This window comes from Pelobates fuscus, chromosome 3, assembly GCF_036172605.1.
Source record: "Pelobates fuscus isolate aPelFus1 chromosome 3, aPelFus1.pri, whole genome shotgun sequence".
Classification (NCBI taxonomy): Eukaryota; Metazoa; Chordata; class Amphibia; order Anura; family Pelobatidae; genus Pelobates; species Pelobates fuscus.
In genome coordinates this window covers 11,811,081-11,830,331 of record NC_086319.1, presented here as the reverse complement: position 1 = coordinate 11,830,331, position 19,251 = coordinate 11,811,081, and the positions used below count along the sequence as shown (strand labels likewise).

Sequence of the window (19,251 nt, the reverse complement as noted above, 5' to 3'; positions counted from 1 at the left end):
TCTGCCGGCTGGAGCTTCCGGTGTGACACCATGTATCTCTGCCGGCTGGAGCTTCCGGTGTGACACCATGTATCTCTGCCGGCTGGAGCTTCCGGTGTGACACCATGTATCTCTGCCAGCTGGAGCTTCCGGTGTGACACCATGTATCTCTGCCAGCTGGATCTTCCGGTGTGACACCATGTATCTCTGCCGGCGGGAGCTTCAGGTGTGACACCATGTATCTCTGCCGGCTGGATCTTCCAGTGTGACACCATGTATCTCTGCCGGCTGGAGCTTCCGGTGTGACACCATGTATCTCTGCCGGCAGTAGCTTCCAGTGTGACACCATGTATCTCTGCCGGCGGGAGCTTCCAGTGTGACACCATGTATCTCTGCCGGCTGGATCTTCCAGTGTGACACCATGTATCTCTGCCGGCTGGAGCTTCCGGTGTGACACCATGTATCTCTGCCGGCTGGAGCTTCCGGTGTGACACCATGTATCTCTGCCGGCTGGAGCTTCCGGTGTGACACCATGTATCTCTGCCGGCTGGAGCTTCCGGTGTGACACCATGTATCTCTGCCGGCGGGAGCTTCAGGTGTGACACCATGTATCTCTGCCGGCTGGATCTTCCGGTGTGACACCATGTATCTCTGCCGGCTGGAGCTTCCGGTGTGACACCATGTATCTCTGCCGGCTGGAGCTTCCGTTGTGACCCAATGTATCTCTGCGGCCATCAGTATGATGCAATATGACGGGACGTTCACAGAGATATGCACCTGCTTGGGAGTCGGAGATACAAACTGTTTCAAATGACAGCCAGTGTGTCAAACGAATACACTGAGCACTCTAATTTCAGACTGCCGTCATTTGTAAAAGCCTCGTAGCCAGGGTGACCAGCTCCACCATGTTTACTGGGACACAGATACGTTTTTCATGAAAAACGCATGAAAAGGGCTGCACTGCAGTATGTATAGTGCATCAGCCATTGTACAGCGCTACGGAATCTGAAGGCGCTTTATAAATAATAAAATAATAATAATATTCTGCATTATTGCCTACTGCCTAATTGCACGATACTTCATTACCTAATTACTTAATGTAACACACATTCTCCTGAATATTATATACTACAGGGCAACCCTTTTCATGTGCTGCCCATCAATATGTATGTGTGAAATGTGCCCTAGAAAACACGGTGGGTCTGGTCACCCTGCTCATAATCTGCTGCCAGTGGTAAAAAGTCTCAAAAGCGAGTGAAGGAAAATTTGTGAATTTTATCAGACAGTTAAGACTCGGTTTAAATTTGGTGCTTGGATCCAACACTTTATTCAGGATTCAGATGTGAAAAGCAATGATTTTAAACCAGACACTCTATGGATCTGTCCTAATGGAGCTCATTCGGTCAGAATGACCCAACTTTAATCAGGTTGTTGACATTTAATTGATTTATTCCAATAAACCAAAGTTACTATTTTTTCTTAAGTAGCAAACACATTAAAATAATCTGTGTCATTCAGAGAAATTTCAGGTTAAAGTTATGTTTTTTTTTTATCCACAATGTATTAATTTCTGACCTTCGCTCTTTCAGATAATTTAAGCTCTTGGCGAGCGTCGTACTTGAAATGTTCAGATTACGGACAATATCGCTATGGTCCTTCGCTGGGATTTCCATTCTCTTAATTGCGTCATACGTGACGTATGCCCCTGTATCGAAGGCCGACGCACAGCTTCGCCCATTCCCTCAGGAGGTTAAATGTCCAGAAAGTTTATCTGACGCAATAAATAAATCTCGTATTACAACACACGGGGGTGGGATATTTTTCCTTGAAACCTCCGAGAGGACAATCCCGAACTTTCAGGCTATGTGTGCAGTAGAATCTGCTGCCATCACTCACCCAAACACCAAAGTCACTGTTTTCATGAAAGGATTATCTAGCCAGACCCTCCCGCTGCCCCGGAACCTCGGATTTTCGTTCCTAAGCTGTTTCCACAATGTTGAATTTGCACCTTTGAACTTCAAGGAACTTTTTGCCAACACCCCTCTCAGTGGCTGGTACACTGCGGTGGAAAAAAAAGAGCAGTTTTCTGACTTTCCCACCGATTCTGATGCCTGCCGGCTGGCTATCCTCTGGAAGTCAGGAGGCATCTACTTAGATACTGATTTCATAATCCTGAAGAACCTAGAAAATCTCACAAACATGATAGGAATGCAATCTCTGTATACGCTAAATGGCGCTTTCTTAACCTTCCAGGCCCGGCATCGATTTATTAAGTTGTGCATGGAGGACTTTGTTAACAGATATAATTACTGGTTTTATGGACATCAAGGACCTCAGCTCCTGACTCGGGTTTATAAATGGTGGTGTTTGATCCATAGATTAAGGGACCGAAAAGAGTGCAGGGGAGTCAGCATACTCCCTAAAGAAGCCTTTTACCCTGTTGACTGGCAGGACTGGAGGAAACTTTTTGAGACCATCAGCAGAAAAGACCTTAAAGAGCTACTAATGAACACATATGGCCTCCATCTCTGGAATAAGAAGAGCCAGGGAGGGCAACCCAAGGAGGGGTCTATGATAGATCAGTTACAAGCGGAATTCTGTCCTGAAACATATAAACTAATGAAGATGTATCTTTGAAACTGTGAAAAGAAATCCTCAAACATCACAATTCAAAACCAAATAAGTCAGACTGTTATCTAACCATTCAGAAACCCTTAGAATGTGCTGAATGTGTGTGGGCATTTCCTGGAAGCGTCCTGAACACACATTGTATTAATAATTACAAACTGTATCTTCTAAAAGGGGATCACAGAGTATTTTATATTATCCTACCTAGATCCTGGAAAAAGATGGCCTCTCAGAAAGCGATTGGGATAGTTATACTGAGAAAATGGGTTATTAATTAATGTCAAATTGCAGCAACAAGTGGTGATTCTCAGCTGTAGTTACAGCTCTGTAGAGAAGAACCCTGAGAGATTATAAATGAAACCAAGAGGGCTGCACTCACCTGAGCCATCTTGGTTTCATTTATATATTTAGGAGTCCAGGCCAACTCCTTGGTTTTGCACCCCTCCCTGTCACAGGTGCCTCATTCTAGGATCCTATTTAGCCTTGACTTGCAGAGAGTCCCAGGAGGAAATAGTTCCCAAGTAAGTGGATTGATCTCATAAGGGCATTAGGCTGCTAGAGTAGGGCCTGCCGAGAATGGGGTACATTGACGCTGTGACAGGCTTATGCAATGTATGATCAGATATTGTAACTAAACCCCCATTATTTTTTGCCTAGGTGAGGTGTTTTTAAATAAAACTATTACAATCTGTGAGATTTGAAATCCTTGTTTAGAGAATAAGTGAGTGCGCTGGATTGTGTATTTTGTACCCAGAGAGATTGTCATTATCGATTACAAGGTGCTCTGGTACCCACTATTATTAGTATTTATATAGAGCTATAATATTTTGCAGTGGGGAGCAGTTTTATTGGTATGAGTCTTGAGTTCCTTGAGTCTGTTTGCCTTATACAATGTGATTTTAATGATGTCTTGGGGGCGCAACTGCCATCAATAGAAGGTGCATGATGGGAGTTGCAGTCCATGGCTGCTATACTGCAAGAGTTGTCTTTGTCTTCCCAAGGAGTAAATGTAACCAGACAAACTTTTATTAAAGGAGCACTATAGGATCAGGAACACAAACATATGTGTTCATGTGTTTCCATATACGTGTGCGTGTATGTATAAAGTATTTTAGTACTCCTGAGGAAGTCTGAGAGCACAGACGAAACGCGTAGAGTTTAAGATATTCATCTATTCATTTGCATTGTGATTTTATTTTATTTTTTATTCACTTTTCCTGCAAGAATCATCCTATTCAACACTGATGGGACATACAGAATTGTACTGATGGGCCTTTTTACTTCTTTTATAGTGTAAGTGCAACTATTCCTGACAGTACTGTACTATGATTTTTTTTTTATCTTTTACATGCAATATCAACCATGAGGAATTCGTGAGAATCCACTAAATTGATGAGCCTGAAAAATCACTTCCATTTTGTGAGTGTAACATATATATATATATATAGGGCCACTTGTGAATTTACGGTAATCCCCTATGAGTGTTCTTTCTTTATTTTATAGGTCTAGGTATATCCTATTTTTCTATGTATAAAGTATACCATCTTCTGCACGGTCTGCTTGGTTGTTTTTATTTCTCCTCCCCCCCCCCCCCCCCGCACTCTGATCTTCAGAAATATATTTATTACCCTCTGCAAGAAGGGTGTCTATTTTCTATCAAACCTGTGTCTTATCTGCATTATGTCGCTTTAACCCCAGTATCACAACTCAACTTTGAATTCTATGTGTTGTCTTTGCTCAGAAATGCTTCAAAAGGGAGGTTCTCCCGAAAGTTTGTCATTAAAAAAAATTCTGTTAGTCCAATTAAAAAAAAAAAAAAAAAAAATTGTATTACAAGATACAAATTGCATCTGTTTTTTTTTTTACATCTACATAACTGGATTTATACAGCTATAATCTCTGCCTGAACACAATATATAATATACATTTTAAAAAATAATTATATATACACACGCTCTCTCTCTCTCTCTCTACATGTAGAATAATGTCTCACGAGTACAAACAGTACCCCTCAAGTACAGGTTTTATGGTGATTTGGAAAGTTATAGGGCCACACATAATATTTACCAATTTCTGTTTTTGTAAATTGCTCTTTGCCAGATTGCCTATATATAACCTTTGAGACGGTATGGCAGCCCAGAAATGAAAATTAGCCCTACCATGACATACCATTTGAAAGAGTAGACAACCCAGACTATTCAAAATGGTCTACTTTTGCAAATGGTATACCGTCATTCTCATTCCTGGGCTACCATACGGTCTCAAAGGCAACATAACCAATCTGGCAAACTTCAATATGAAAAAAAAAATGAAATGGGCAAGCCTTATATTTGACTCTGTAACTTTCAAAAACACTATAAAACCTGTACATGGTGGGGAACTGTTAAACTCGGGAGACTTCGCTGAACACAAATAGGAGTGTTTAAAAACAGTACAATGTATCACAACAATGATAGTCAGTGAAAGTGCCATTGTGTGTGAAAAATGCAAATACTGTACGGTATAAAGCTTAATTTACTGTATACAGCATAATGTGGAGCACTGTATACAGCTTAATGTATCTATAGGCAGTGATAGCACTTTAGACCAGTGTTTACATTGCTGTCTATTAACACCTCTCATGGCAGTCGCTCAGACTGTCACTAGAAGTGCTTCGTAGTTCAGTGTTGCACTCCATCAAGACGATGAATGTTCTCCATAGAGACGTATTGATTCAATGTATCTCTATAAGGAGATCTGATTGGCGCAGAGCTGTGCATGCACAATACCCTCCCACTGCCACTGTGAAAGCATAGGAGTGGCTGAGATGGGCCAGCTGTGGTGAGACTGACACGGGGAGTGTGAAAAGGTTAAAAAAAAAAAAAAAAAAAAAAAAAAAAAACTCACGTTTTCACTGCAATCTAAGGGCTAAGGGGGCTGGTCACCTAAACAGCCACTCCAGAGCTATAGTGTTAGGAATCACGTTTTCATTTATTTTTTTAAAAGAAATGTCCAAGTGCGTCGCAATAAAATCAGACATTCAGACAGCATTATTTACTAAAATGCAAATGTTGGGAATTTAATATCTAAACATCAATATAAATACAAATAGTTGAATTGGGTAAAAAGTTATGCTTCCAATTCTGGTACTTTGGTTTACATTAAGTTAATAGCCCTGGCTGTCAATTCTGTGCAGTGCTACAAACCGAGAAAGTCTATCACGTGAGGTTACTCGAGATGTTTGTCAAATAAAGAGATCTATGTAATAGGCTTTTATTACGTTAAACATGTTGCTTTCCAGAATGTTTCAATAAAAAGCGGTTTTAGCGGAGTTTATTTTAAATGCAACGGTTTTAGTTTAAACTCAGACAAAACAAAAATAATCACACAGAGCAATAGGAATCTCTTAGGATTCGATTCTCAGACTATCAATAAGGGCTTATTCACTAAACAGCAAATTTCAGCAAGTTTTAAAACATTAAGGCAAAACAGCTGAGCTGGAGGGAAAAATCTTAAACTCTTTAAAAAAAAAAATAGATTAACAGGTTAATTAGGAAATCAGCTTAACTGAGTTATCACATTTATTTTTTTATATTTGAAATCATGACTGCTCTTCATGTCGATAGCATTACTGACACGTTAAGTAGATTAAAAGGCATTAACAAAGTTTGAGGCAAAGCAAGACTTCTAAAAAGCATGTAATAATATGATTTGCTTCAGTAAGGCACACGTTGATCTATAAATTCTGATTCCTCTCCTACAACGGTCATCAAAACAAAACACGAAGCCCTCATCGAGTACCATCCTAGCAATCTACCCTTGTACCCTAACCTTACCTTGTGTGTCACTATACCCCACTCCCTCTAGCACGTAGGCTCATTAAACAGGGTCTTCAATCCTTCTGTTCCTTGTCTGGTAATAAATACGTGTGTTAGTCCACCCATTGTACGGCGTTACACAACTTGTTGGCTCCATTTAAATAATAAAATGTTTATATCCAGTTATTTCTTTTACCAATCTGGGATAACTGCGCTGAACCAGATATTAGGATTTAACTTGAGACTTTGTGCTACATTTTCATACCCAATCAGTGTGAGTCAGTAAGTCACTGGTTAAACAGCTGCATTTTAACAGCCCAGTTCAGGCACTTGGTGGGGTCAAGAGACGCCTGATCTACAGAACGGGTCTGAAAAAAAATCAAATAATAATTGATTTGTAAACTACACAAACAGAGATAAAAAAAACATCATGCTGAAACCACGTTACCCACAATGCTCTGTGCACACACTACAGAGGTGCTGGTGGGGAAGGGCCAGTTTAAAGAGATAAATACAAAGCACCTTGGTTAATGCTGCCTGAGATACCCAACCATGACCTGCATAGAAAGTGAATGGAGCAGGAGACCATAGAATGGATCAGGTACTGGCAGGAAACATTGGCCGTCACTAGATCACGGCTGCCCAAAAGATAGATCTACAGATGTTTAAAGACTACAGCTACCATGATGCTTTGTCATTCTAAAAGGCATGCAAAGGATCATGGTAGTTGTAGTTTTACAACATTTGCAGATCTAGCTTTTGAGCAACCCTGATCTAAATACATTGTATTCTACAGTCACGTTGTGGCCGTAAGAGGAATTGCAAGAAGAAAAAAAACAAAACAAAAACACAACCACCTTAAAATGAACTTCTTGACCTTTGTTCTTGAAATGAAAGCTGGGAATTTACCCGTGTCTTCCCGCCACAGGGATCATGCACTGAGTGTTACAGAGTATGTTAAAGAAAGCATCCCTTAAAGGAACATATCCAATCATTTAATAGCTATAACACCCCAAAATACAAGCATTTCAGATTTTTTGGGGGGTTAGGAAAAGCTAGGTAACAGTGTTCCCTTCAGAGCCACTTCCTACGTGCACTGAAAATTCTCAGTTTTGAACTGAACACAATGAGTGGAGTGTCTCCCAGGGAACCCTCTGCCATGGGATGTATGGCGAATCGAGATCCCCTGCAACACAAAAAACGGGTCTTTCCCAACGTGACAACATGTTCAGAGACATTCACAAAGTTCAAATGTTTGGGTTCTAAACACCTTCCGAAAAATGGGTCAGAACACCGAACCCCAATTATTTTTACCACAGAGAATGGCTGGCACCTACTTCATGAATTTAACCCACGGAACTCTAGCTGCTACGGATTGTATCTCCCAAAAAGCTAGCCAGCCAGAGACAACATATCGTGCCTTTAGCATGGAGCTGGTCAGCGAGAGCAATGGAGATCCCCAAACAATAGAGCATTGAGCTTGCCTGGAAGTAAGCAAGGAGGAGGGTGCACAAGAGTTATCATTTATCACTCATATTTCATATTGAGAAATGCAGAATTTAGGCACATAATAAAGCACCCACCTTCTAGCTCAGTAAACCCCCACCCCCCTCAAAAAAAATACATTCACAGCAGCTGCCATTTTAAATTATCCTCTGAAGTAAATAAAAATTACTGGCACGGCAAAGAGAAGGACTTAGACGGCAGAGGTGTCCATTCACTAAACTGCAATTAGTGGGAGTCAACACACGTAAGATTGTAGCCTACATACTGCGAGGCAGAGGCCAGCTGTCCACAAATCACTGTTTGGTGAATAGACCCCTTAGATAAAGTTATGGTCAATATAAATCTGGATTATTGCTGCTGAGCAGGACAGGATAGGCCGTCCCAATATGGCGTCCGTGGCGATTCACAATGATCTGCAACTCGTACTCCTCCACTCGAACAATCTCTTTGGTAATTTTCTCCTGAGACATCAAGAAGATCACGGTGTATACGGCAAACTCAAACTCAGGGCTGACACCGATAAAACTGCTGCCCACTGGTTTCACCATATCCTTCCAGCTGAACTGAAGATTCAACACCTGATCGTCTTCATCGGGCTGGAAGACAAGAGCAGCCAAGTCAGGAAACATTTATAATGAAAAACAAAATGGCCTCCAAGGCAGGCAACATTTATAATGCAAAGTTACTATGACCTTAAGAGAGAAGGGATCGCATAAACCCCTTTATGATATTTTTTTACAAAAATGGGATCTCTCTCTCCCTCTCTCTCCTGTTTTGTTTATATGACTTGCAATGATCAGGGAATGTACTACTTTATAAGTCAAGCAACATTTATAAAGGGAAATAAATAGTCAAACACCATTTAAAAGGACACCAACATGGCCCCCCAAGTCAAGCACCATATATAAAGGAAACCAACATGGCCCCCAAGTCAAGCACCATATATAAAGGAAACCAATATGGCCCCCAAGTCAAGCACCATATATAAAGGAAACCAACATGGCCCCCCAAGTCAAGCACCATATATAAAGGACACCAACATGGCCCCCCAAGTCAAGCACCATATATAAAGGAAACCAACATGGCCCCCAAGTCAAGCACCATATATAAAGGAAACCAATATGGCCCCCAAGTCAAGCGCCATATATAAAGGAAACCAACATGGCCCCCCAAGTCAAGCACCATATATAAAGGAAACCAACATGGCCCCCCAAGTCAAGCACCATATATAAAGGAAACCAACATGGCCCCCAAGTCAAGCGCCATATATAAAGGACACCAATATGGCTCCCAAGTCAAGCACCATATATAAAGGAAACCAACATGGCCCCCAAGTCAAGCGCCATATATAAAGGAAACCAACATGGCCCCCAAGTCAAGCGCCATATATAAAGGAAACCAATATGGCTCCCAAGTCAAGCACCATATATAAAAGGACACCAATATGGCTCCCAAGTTTATCGAGGAAATATAGTTCACAATCTTAGGAACTAATGCTCTATCCTACCTATTGAAAAAGGAGTATACACACACACACGTAAATATTCCCAACTCAGATGGTAAATTCTGTAAATCCTTACCCTGTTCTTATACTGGCGTGCCACAAATCCCTTGTAATCGATGTTATGCCGCTTCTCCTGCAGGTAGAACTGGACCCAGTTATGGAGACCCATGATTTCCTTCCCACGCTTGGATTCTCCCACAAACACGTGTTCAAAGCCGCAGGAATCGTGCCTGAAATTAATTCACAGGATTTATGGAAAATGGAAAACTTTTTTTTTAGTTTTGTTTTCCATGAACACTAATAAAGATCATGTAAAAAAGTACTTTGAATACTTTTAATAGAAAACACATAAAATGATAAAACTCAAAGTAAAATAATCAGTTTCAGCATTAGCGACCTCGTACTAAAACAAAACGCAGAGTTTGGGCTTTGTTCCTTCCGCGGGGGTTATTTTTGTTGCTCACCCTTTGCCAGGTTCTCTGCTGTATAACTGGAACCAAATTCCATACAGCTGAGATTTGAAGTCTTTCAGACCGGGTTTGGAAAGGTTTTTCTTCACCAAATATTCGTGCGTGAGCTGCATGGCACAAAAGGAATTACCACAGATCAACTAGAACATTCTCCTCTACACAGCAAAAAACAACAACAAACACAAAACACACACTGACGCGTGAAAACACAACAAAGAAAACACAAAGAATGAAATTCAGCGCACCTTCATCACTTTGGTTTCTAGGATTGCATCTAGGAATTTGTTGTTCTCAGCGATTTCCTCTGCGGTGACAACTTCTGCCACTCCTGTGGACATCTCGTAGTTATCCAGAAGGGACATGAATGCTAATAAATAATAATAAAACAACATGTTTGTGTCTAGGACAACAAACCAATATTTTAGGACACACTTTTCAAATGGTTTAAAAGGAACACTATATAGTGTCCCTCTGCCTCCGTGCTCCCAGTTAATGAACCAGTTAAACCCTTTCTTCCACCTACCTGATTCAAGCGCTGAAATCCCTGGATGCTGGTTGGTTCTCCTCCTCCCGCGATGTTACACCGACGGGGGACCTGATGCATATGCTCCCATGTACTGCTCGTGTATTGGGGCTTCCACATAGGAAAGCATTGAATCAGTGCTCTCCCATTGGGGATTTTCAATATGCTGGACGTCCTCATGCAAAGCGTGAAGACGTCCAACGTCGTTTCATGGAGCTAAACTCCGTGAGAATCCAGGAAGCGTCTCTAGTGGCTGAAAGGGTCCCTTTAATAGTTTTGAATACTTTTTAACTGGATTTAATATTATGAAAAATATTTTAAATATGTTTGTATATAATTATATTGTTTTGATAGTTTAATATTTTTTTTAAATTTTTTATGTTTTTCCAAAAATATCAAAAGCCGATGACTGTAAGAACACAGAATTACCAGATAGCGGCCTTTAGACAGTTTTCCATTTTACTATCGAGGTCAGAAGTTTTACAATTTGTGATTAGGGAATAATCCTTTTAACGTTACAAAATTAAACAAAAACAAACAATTTTCCCATTTGAATATTTTGACTTAAAACTCATGTTTTCGGTTTGGTGAATAAGCCCCTTAGTTACACGTGGAAACGTTACCTTCAAAAGTTTTTATACTTTTCAGCCGCTGCTCGTCTACAAACTGAAAGAGCGGATAGGACGCGCTGTCTCTCGCCACGTGGGTTCCAGTTGGCACGTAGCCGGCTTTCCCCTTAAAAAGACACAAACATAGTAAAAATAACAGGATCTTACAGAAGTATAGCAGATATTTTATTCTTAAATTAGTTACAGGAAAAAAAATGTGTACATCATCTACGCCTACAGGATCATGTTAAAAAGACCACCGCACCATTTCATCTCAATAAAGAGGTTTGGGTGCAGCGGTCCTGTCATTTTAAACATTGCCATTCAGTAGATACATTAATGTTAAATTACATGTCTAGTAGTCGTCTGCTGGCAGCCACTTGAGGTGCTAGAAGGGGAGGGCTAGTAAAGGCTGCAGAAAAGAGAAGACCGTGAACGCCGCTTACCCGTCTCAGAAAATCCTCCAATCTGACAGTGATGGAAAAAGGATCAGAAAGAAGGGGAACATTGGCACCTCTTTAATTAATTGGGAACAATAAAACTCACAAAACTAAACAGAACAATGAGTGATGAGGCACAGCAAGAAATATTTGGAGAAAATAAGGAAATAAATAGGAACGAACAGAAAATCATTACATAAAGTGAATGCGACCACCATAGTACAGTTACCCTGCCACAATCTACTTTAAAGGGACACACACATGAAAAGTGCACGTGGAGCCGGAGTAAAGGTCTCCTGACCACGCCGGTTTTATTTTATATATTATTTATATGGTTAGAATACATGAAAGACACTGGCAGATTACATTTAAATAATCTGGTTTCTGTCTCTAGCGCCCTCCAGTGATCAAACAATCCGTATTAGACTGAATTCATTACCTGTAGCGAGATCCGGTAATCTTTACCTGGCGTCATGCGGTTCACGTCTGCGTCCCATAGCTGATTGAACAGTTTGGATAGTTCATGATTTAAAGGACCTCTAAAATGAGAAGGAAAATGATACATGGGAGCACTCTGCCCACTCCAAAACCTCTATACAGCATGTTGGACATAGCAGCTTTTATTTTAGCTCGCCGAGTGGCTTCATTCATGTTCCTGCATGAATAAAGCTACTCACTGCCAAGCATGTACGTTGCTGCTGTACAGGCTCTCGTATGTGGCTGCGTGTACACATGGTGCAAGAACTTGTACGACACAGCAGAAAGCGATGATGTCCCACTGTTTGCACAGGGGGATTACAGCTGCTGGGATTTGCGAAGATCACTAGAACGAAAATTAGCAGAGGGAGACGGAAAACAGCAAGGAAAGAACTCATACAAAAAGCTGAAGTAGTTATGGTACATGGAGTGGAGAGATTTTCTAATTGTTCCTATGCTGCCCTCACTATATGTTCATCCACCAACCTGGACCCATATCCCCAGCGGACCCGGAGTCTATTCACATTTACAGTTTATTAGGTGTCCTCAGCTTGACATTTTTTGGGGGGTATTGCGGGTGGAAGTTTGACGGGTCTATATATTGCTTGACATTGCTTTTTTTGGAGAGGCAACGTTTTCAATTTTATTCTAAACCATGATTTTTCAGTTATTAAAAACATCACGCAAGAACAAAGCGATTTATTTTCGGATTCCCTTGACGCTGGGTGACAGACAGGGTGAGCACTGCGATACATTAAATATACAGAGCGTGTAGCGATGGCGTCAATAGAGAACAATCTAGACAGTATCTTTATTAAACAGGGAATCGGGATTACTCTGCAAGTTACATCCAGCGAAAGCTGCTGGCTAAGCGTTAATCTGCCTCTATATCACAGCTCAGTCTGAGTGGCCGCGACCCATGTAATGAACAGCCTTCTAGAACAAGCAGCTAGACACAGGAAGGGTTAAACCGGCCCTAGTTCAGAAAGCATTGAACATGCTGGTTTAACACTCTATGGCATGTAAATGGTTAATGGAGCTTGCAGGAGGACAGCAAAACAATAAAAATACAGAATAAAAAAAACAAACACACTTACTGAGCAAGAAATACCAGTAAGGAGGGAAGCGGGTAGAAGAGGGATGGGCACCACAAGCCCTCACCATATTTATGATCAACCTCTACCAGGCCACACACCACCAATATAATCTAGGATGTAGGGATTGGCTGGTTTTATTCCGATGGAAATATTGATAATCCAGAGATAGCAGTAATGGAAGTTATGCCCCACATTGAGCCAAGAGTTGGCAGTGCCCGGAATTCAGAGCGAGGTGCGGCTAAAGGCACAGGGCAATCCCAGGGGACGCAATAAGCCTGTAGGCTGGGGATTCATGGACACTTTATGGAGAATATTGTCTAAGCCAATGGTTGTTATATAATAAACAAGGTTTTCAGGGAGAGTGAAATGCTTTTAGACATCAAATGCTGGTAACGCCCTAGCTGGCACTGGCTAGGGAGTATAGGAACAGAATGATGTGACATCACTCGGTTCAAACGCCAGCACCCTGGCAACACGGATGGACCGCAGGTGGGTGCTACAGAAGTATAATACCCACCTAATGAGATTGCGGCAGGGGAGCAGAGGGCCCGGTAAGGCATGACTGTATCACTTTATAACGATGTAAGGTAGGTATTCTATTAATGGTGTCCAATCTAGCCGGAGTAATATACACATAACGGAGCTTCTCGATATCATTTCCTGGTAGGATGTCAGCTTTATTAAAAACGTACACGCTGTTAGAATGGCATCGATTGTAAGCATTGGAGAAGTGACAAAGCGCTGCAGAATTAGTTGGCGCTTTATAAATACCAATAATAATAATAATAATAATAATAATAATAATAATAATAATAATAAATGTGATAAGTCGCTGGGAGATGGCCGTTGAAACGTTTTCCCAGTCAGCTGTATATCTAGAGTAATGTATTCGTGGTATAGATCGAGGTGGATGCAGTGAATTATCGCAGTCCGTGTCAGTATTTGGTTGGGATTGACATTAGAGGTAAGTGTACCAAGGGAGTGCGACCCCACAGACCCCGGATGTGATTATAAAGACTTTGTGGATTTATTGAAAGAGAGCTAAATCTCTGTGACTCCCGACAGCACACGGTGAGAATGATTGGTCAGCCTTTCCTGGTTGAAACATAGGCTTATTTATTAAAAGGGAGACGGGAGAACGTTTGTGGGTGTCCACCAAGCTTCACAGTTTTTCCACTACCAGTACCTACCTGTCTGGGTGGTAAGTCACACTTCCTCCTATTCGCTGAGCGCTGGAATATGGAACCAGGAAAGTCTACAGCTACCTACCTACCGCTCTATAAAATCACTGCTTATAGAAAGAGGAAGCTCTGGGAACTGTGCACACTGCGGGGAAACCTTTCATGCATGGCATCAGGACATCCAGCACCACGTAGCTCTGTAGGCATCAACGGACCACAAGTACTCTAAAACATGAATAACTACAACCACTGCATGCGCAAAGATTTGTAAATTAATATTTATTTCATGAATGAAATGACTTTTAGCCACATGCTCTATAGCTGATCAAACAGTGACACGATATCCACAGAGAACATGTCAGCCACGTCTCTAGTCATTGCAGGAGCAGTGCACAAACAGCAGGTTTTAAGGTATTTTTTGCAATGGAATAAGTAGTTTGACTTGTGGCCCAGTGTGACAAACTGACCGAGGATCTGATCTGAAACAGGAGGAAGTTTGCAAACAGCTGCTCAGCAACAGTCAGATATAAAAAGCCCCAAAAACCACAAGTGTGCCCACGCCCTGGGCACCAAACAGCAACACAAAGCATTCTGCAGATTGCCCCAGCTTCATTTACAACAATCCTACCGGCATACAATGGGTTAACCGGCTCTCAGTACACAATTCTCTCCATAAAAAAAATACTACAAACAGGAATATTTATTTATTGTAGAATATTTTAGTAATCCGACACCAACAGCCATCAGGAAGAATCCGCCCAAGTCCCCTTGGCATACAAGAGGTTAACCTTCTAGAATCATGACAATAATTAATGGGGCCCTCAACGCGTCTTTCCATAAATCACTGTAAAAGAATAACGTGCATGGGTTAACCAGACTAATACGTTAAACTGGAATCCCTATTGGAAGATCTTGGATGTTTCAATACGGAGGTAGAATTTCTTTCCTCTCTAATAAAACCAAGTTTATAGTTACTGCTAACAAAAAAAAAACACACAAAAAAAAAAAAACATATGGCAGCAGAGATCATGTGATTCCAGCAGCCGATCAGAGGCAGAGCAGGAAACTGTTCTTAGAACCTAACAACAACAAAAAAAAGAATTAAATTGAAAAGAAAAAAAAACTGCTGGAGAATCAATACCAAGTATAGGCCTTTTTACAAATACGATAAGGTGCTGCACAGATGGTTTCTGATTACATACATTAAGGAGTTTGTAAAGATAGTTTTAGTCTAGTATTCTCATTTAATATTCCATGGCGTTTTACAATGAGGGATACAAAAAAAACTAGTGATGGTAAACGGGGTCACCAGGTGGATAGGGCCCTGTCCCTGTGAGCTTACACTCTATATATGTAAACAGAGTGGCCGCATGGGTTTATTAGGAACTTTGGTAATAAGTGATCACAGACTATTACTCACTAAGCAGCAGCCGGTTATCTGAGCCGTTGGGGAGAAACGGACTAACTATTTAACGAATACGCCTCCTGGCAGGACTTTAAACAATAATCCTCAGAGCTTGGACTCTGGATTTGGTTTCAAAATAAAACGGTTAATGCTGGTAATTACGAAAAGCCTGGAGGAAACATGGTGATTTTAAAGCCTTTCATCTGTTAACAATCACTAAGCATAGGTCTACGTGGCCACAAACTGTATCCCCCCAACCCCCCCTTAGAATCCGTTAAAGAGGGCTGCTAGGAACATGAAAAAGTACATTCTTCCACTTCTGAAAATGATGCTATTTACTTTGCCTGTCCTTTAACCAATAAAGTATTTTGTTTAACGTTTGTAGTTCACGTTTGCTTGGCTGCAGACAGAAAGAAACACGTATTTTCTCGTCTTTAATCATAAAAAAAATAAAAAAATAAAAAATATTAAAAATAATAAAGAAAAATTGGTCCTTAAATCCTTAAAATAAAATGTATAATTTACACGAGAAACGTGTGAAAAGTGAAAGGAAGGACACAACAGTTATTTTTCAAAATAATCTCAGCGAACAAGTTTAATACTTTAACCCCTTAAGGACCAAACTTCTGGAATAAAAGGGAATCATGACATGTCACACATGTCACGTGTCCTTAAGGGGTTAATGAAGGATCCGTAGCGCACACTAGGCCTCGGTACTAGAACCATCATAACGCCGGACCGGGCAACGCAACGCAAGCTTTCAGAAAAGGGCGCAGAACTTGGCACACCAGAGGGCAACCCTTTCTAAATAAATTCAATTAAAAATAATTTCTAAAAAAAAAAAATTCCATTAAAGCTGATAAATTGAAGTGCAGTCGTGAATTTAGTCCTGTCTTGTGACAAGCAGCAGTTTTATAATTGACCCAGTCGTTTCCTGAGCTTGTCCCCTTAATCAGCCACTACCACCTCTGCTGGGTGGCTTAGTCCATGTACTCACATCTACCTCAGTGTAAAGTATTAAAGTAATGAATGTAAATACGCACACACGCACATGAATGGTCCTTTTATTCCGGGATATTGCTATAAATCTTACACAATGTGTGTTAAACAGCGGCTGGATTCACCTGTTATCATTAATGTATGCAGCCTCACCTTAACCCCTGGGCGTTTATCCCCGTTACATTCACAATATCACGTTAATACAGTCATTTTATTCCGTACTAACAGAGAGCAATGTGGGAAGTTACAGTAAGGTAGATAATAAACATTCATTGTACAGCGCCACCGAATCTGATGGCGCTATATTAATAATAATAAAAATAATAATAATTCCAGATCTAATAAAAGAACCTCCCGATAAGCTCATTAACCACAAAGGTATTAAGCTGAAAGTCAGCAAACACCGTGATTCGGCCTTCGTTAAACAATACGCTGCATTATAAACAGAATTACTGGCAGGTCAAAGGGGAACCAGGAGACTGCCAGACAGACAAGAACTCACAGCTCAGCTCCTATTTACAGACAGCCCAGGAAAGGATATGCCAGACAGGATGAGGATCCGTGTTACAATGTAACTAGATCTCAGAATACAGACTGCCCCTGATCCAACCTATAACCAGATCTCAGAATACAGACTGCCCCTGATCCAACCTATAACCAGATCTCAGAATACAGACTGCCCCTGATCCAACCTATAACCATATCACACAATACAGACTGCCCCTGATCCAACCTATAACCAGATCACACAATACAGACTGCCCCTGATCCAACCTATAACCAGATCTCAGAATACAGACTGCCCCTGATCCAACCTATAACCAGATCACACAATACAGACTGCCCCTGATCCAACCTATAACCAGATCACACAATACAGACTGCCCCTGATCCAACCTATAACCAGATCACACAATACAGACTGCCCCTGATCCAACCTATAACCAGATCACACAATACAGACTGCCCCTGATCCAACCTATAACCAGATCACAGAATAGAGACTGCCCCTGATCCAACCTATAACCAGATCTCAGAATACAGACTGCCCCTGATCCAACCTATAACCAGATCTCACAATACAGACTGCCCCTGATCCAACCTATAACCAGATCTCACAATACAGACTGCCCCTGATCCAACCTATAACCAGATCTCACAATACAGACTGCCCCTGATCCAACCTATAACCAGATCTCAGAATAGAGACTGCCCCTGATCCAACCTATAACCAGATCACACAATACAGACTGCCCCTGATCCAACCTATAACCAGATCTCAGAATACAGACTGCCCCTGATCCAACCTATAACCAGATCTCAGAATAGAGACTGTCCCTGATCCAACCTATAACCAGATCTCAGAATACAGACTGCCCCTGAGCCAACCTATAACCATATCACACAATACAGACTGCCCCTGATCCAACCTATAACCATATCACACAATACAGACTGCCCCTAATCCAACCTATAACCATATCACACAATACAGACTGCCCCTGATCCAACCAATAACCATATCACACAATACAGACTGCCCCTGATCCAACCAATAACCATATCACAGAACACAGACTGCCCCTGATCCAACCGATAACTATATCTCAGAACACAGACTGCCCCTGATCCAACCTATAACCATATCACAGAACACAGACTGCCCCTGATCCAACCAATAACCATATCACACAATACAGACTGCCCCTGATCCAACCAATAACCATATCACACAATACAGACTGCCCCTGATCCAACCTATAACCATATCACAGAACACAGACTGCCCCTGATCCAACCTATAACCATATCACAGAACACAGACTGCCCCTGATCAATGTTACAATATAATATATATATCAGACACATAAGAATCTGTGGTTACTGAATAACTGCCACTCCAGTCACACCCAGCACAGAACAGCTCGGCTGAAGATCTTGCACTCTCCCCAGGGAAGGTGAGAGGGAGAGAAGTGGTATACAGAACCAAAACTTTGGGGCCCAAGAGCTTACAATCTCCCCATAGAGAGCAAATCATGGAGGATGAGTGGGTAATGTGTGAGCAAAGCTACTGGGCCCAAGAGCTTACAATCTCCCCAGAGAGAGAGCAAATCATGGAGGATGAGTGGGTATTATGTGAGCAAAGCTACTGGACCCAAGAGCTTACAATCTCCCCATAGAGAGCAAATCATGGAGGATGAGTGGGTAATGTGTGAGCAAAGCTACTGAGCCCAAGAGCTTACAATCTCCCCATAGAGAGCAAATCATGGAGGATGAGTGGGTAATGTGTGAACAAAGCTACTAAGCCCAAGAGCTTACAATCTCCCCATAGAGAGCAAATCCAGAGGTTATTTTGGGGTGCTGAGGCCCCTGGTTTGGGGTGCTGGGCCCCTGGTTAGCGGACTCCTACCTTGTAGCTGCCATCCCTGCTGCTGTCTGCGCTGTGACCGGCCGGCGCTAGGACCCAGACAGCTAAACCCAGCCTCCCAGCCCGGCAGCCAATCACAGCGCTCGCTGGACACACCCAGTAACGGGAGACCTGGGTGGAGCCCTGCCAGCATCTGCGGAGCGGGGCTGAGTCAATGGGAGGATGATTGACAGTTGTCCTGACCAATTATGTGAAGAAAGTGGGTGTTA

General features: G+C 41.7%; 2 protein-coding genes across 2 annotated transcripts in view; one reads left to right on the top strand and one right to left on the bottom strand.

The window, feature by feature from the left end:
- The window catches only part of A4GALT (alpha 1,4-galactosyltransferase (P1PK blood group)), a 45,335-nt gene extending 42,264 nt beyond the window's left edge, over positions 1 to 3,071 (top strand). Inside the window, exon 2 of the mRNA XM_063445045.1 lies at positions 1,569 to 3,071. Within this exon, the coding sequence (XP_063301115.1) occupies positions 1,603 to 2,616 (1,014 nt within the window). The 5' untranslated portion in view covers positions 1,569 to 1,602 and the 3' untranslated portion in view covers positions 2,617 to 3,071. The remainder of the gene's footprint in view (positions 1 to 1,568) is intronic.
- Positions 3,072 to 6,904: 3,833 nt separating this feature from the next.
- LOC134602143 (poly(U)-specific endoribonuclease-A-like) lies at positions 6,905 to 19,138 on the bottom strand. The gene is made up of 7 exons (XM_063446702.1): positions 19,025 to 19,138; positions 11,895 to 11,994; positions 11,031 to 11,142; positions 10,130 to 10,251; positions 9,879 to 9,991; positions 9,491 to 9,644; positions 6,905 to 8,506 (listed from the first exon to the last, which is right to left on the bottom strand). The coding sequence occupies exons 1-7, from the start codon at positions 19,036 to 19,038 to the stop codon at positions 8,243 to 8,245; spliced, it is 879 nt and encodes a 292-aa protein (XP_063302772.1). The 5' UTR covers positions 19,039 to 19,138; the 3' UTR covers positions 6,905 to 8,242.
- Positions 19,139 to 19,251: the final 113 nt, after the last annotated feature.

Bases quoted from the DNA above. Each gene is read 5' to 3' on its own strand.
- LOC134602143 (XM_063446702.1), bottom strand. The intron at 11,143-11,894 runs GTAATGAATTCA...TGTCTTTTTAAG, and splicing joins ATTACCGGATCTCGCTACAG to GGGAAAGCCGGCTACGTGCC. The intron at 9,645-9,878 runs GTGAGCAACAAA...AATTAATTTCAG, and splicing joins AGCAGAGAACCTGGCAAAGG to GCACGATTCCTGCGGCTTTG.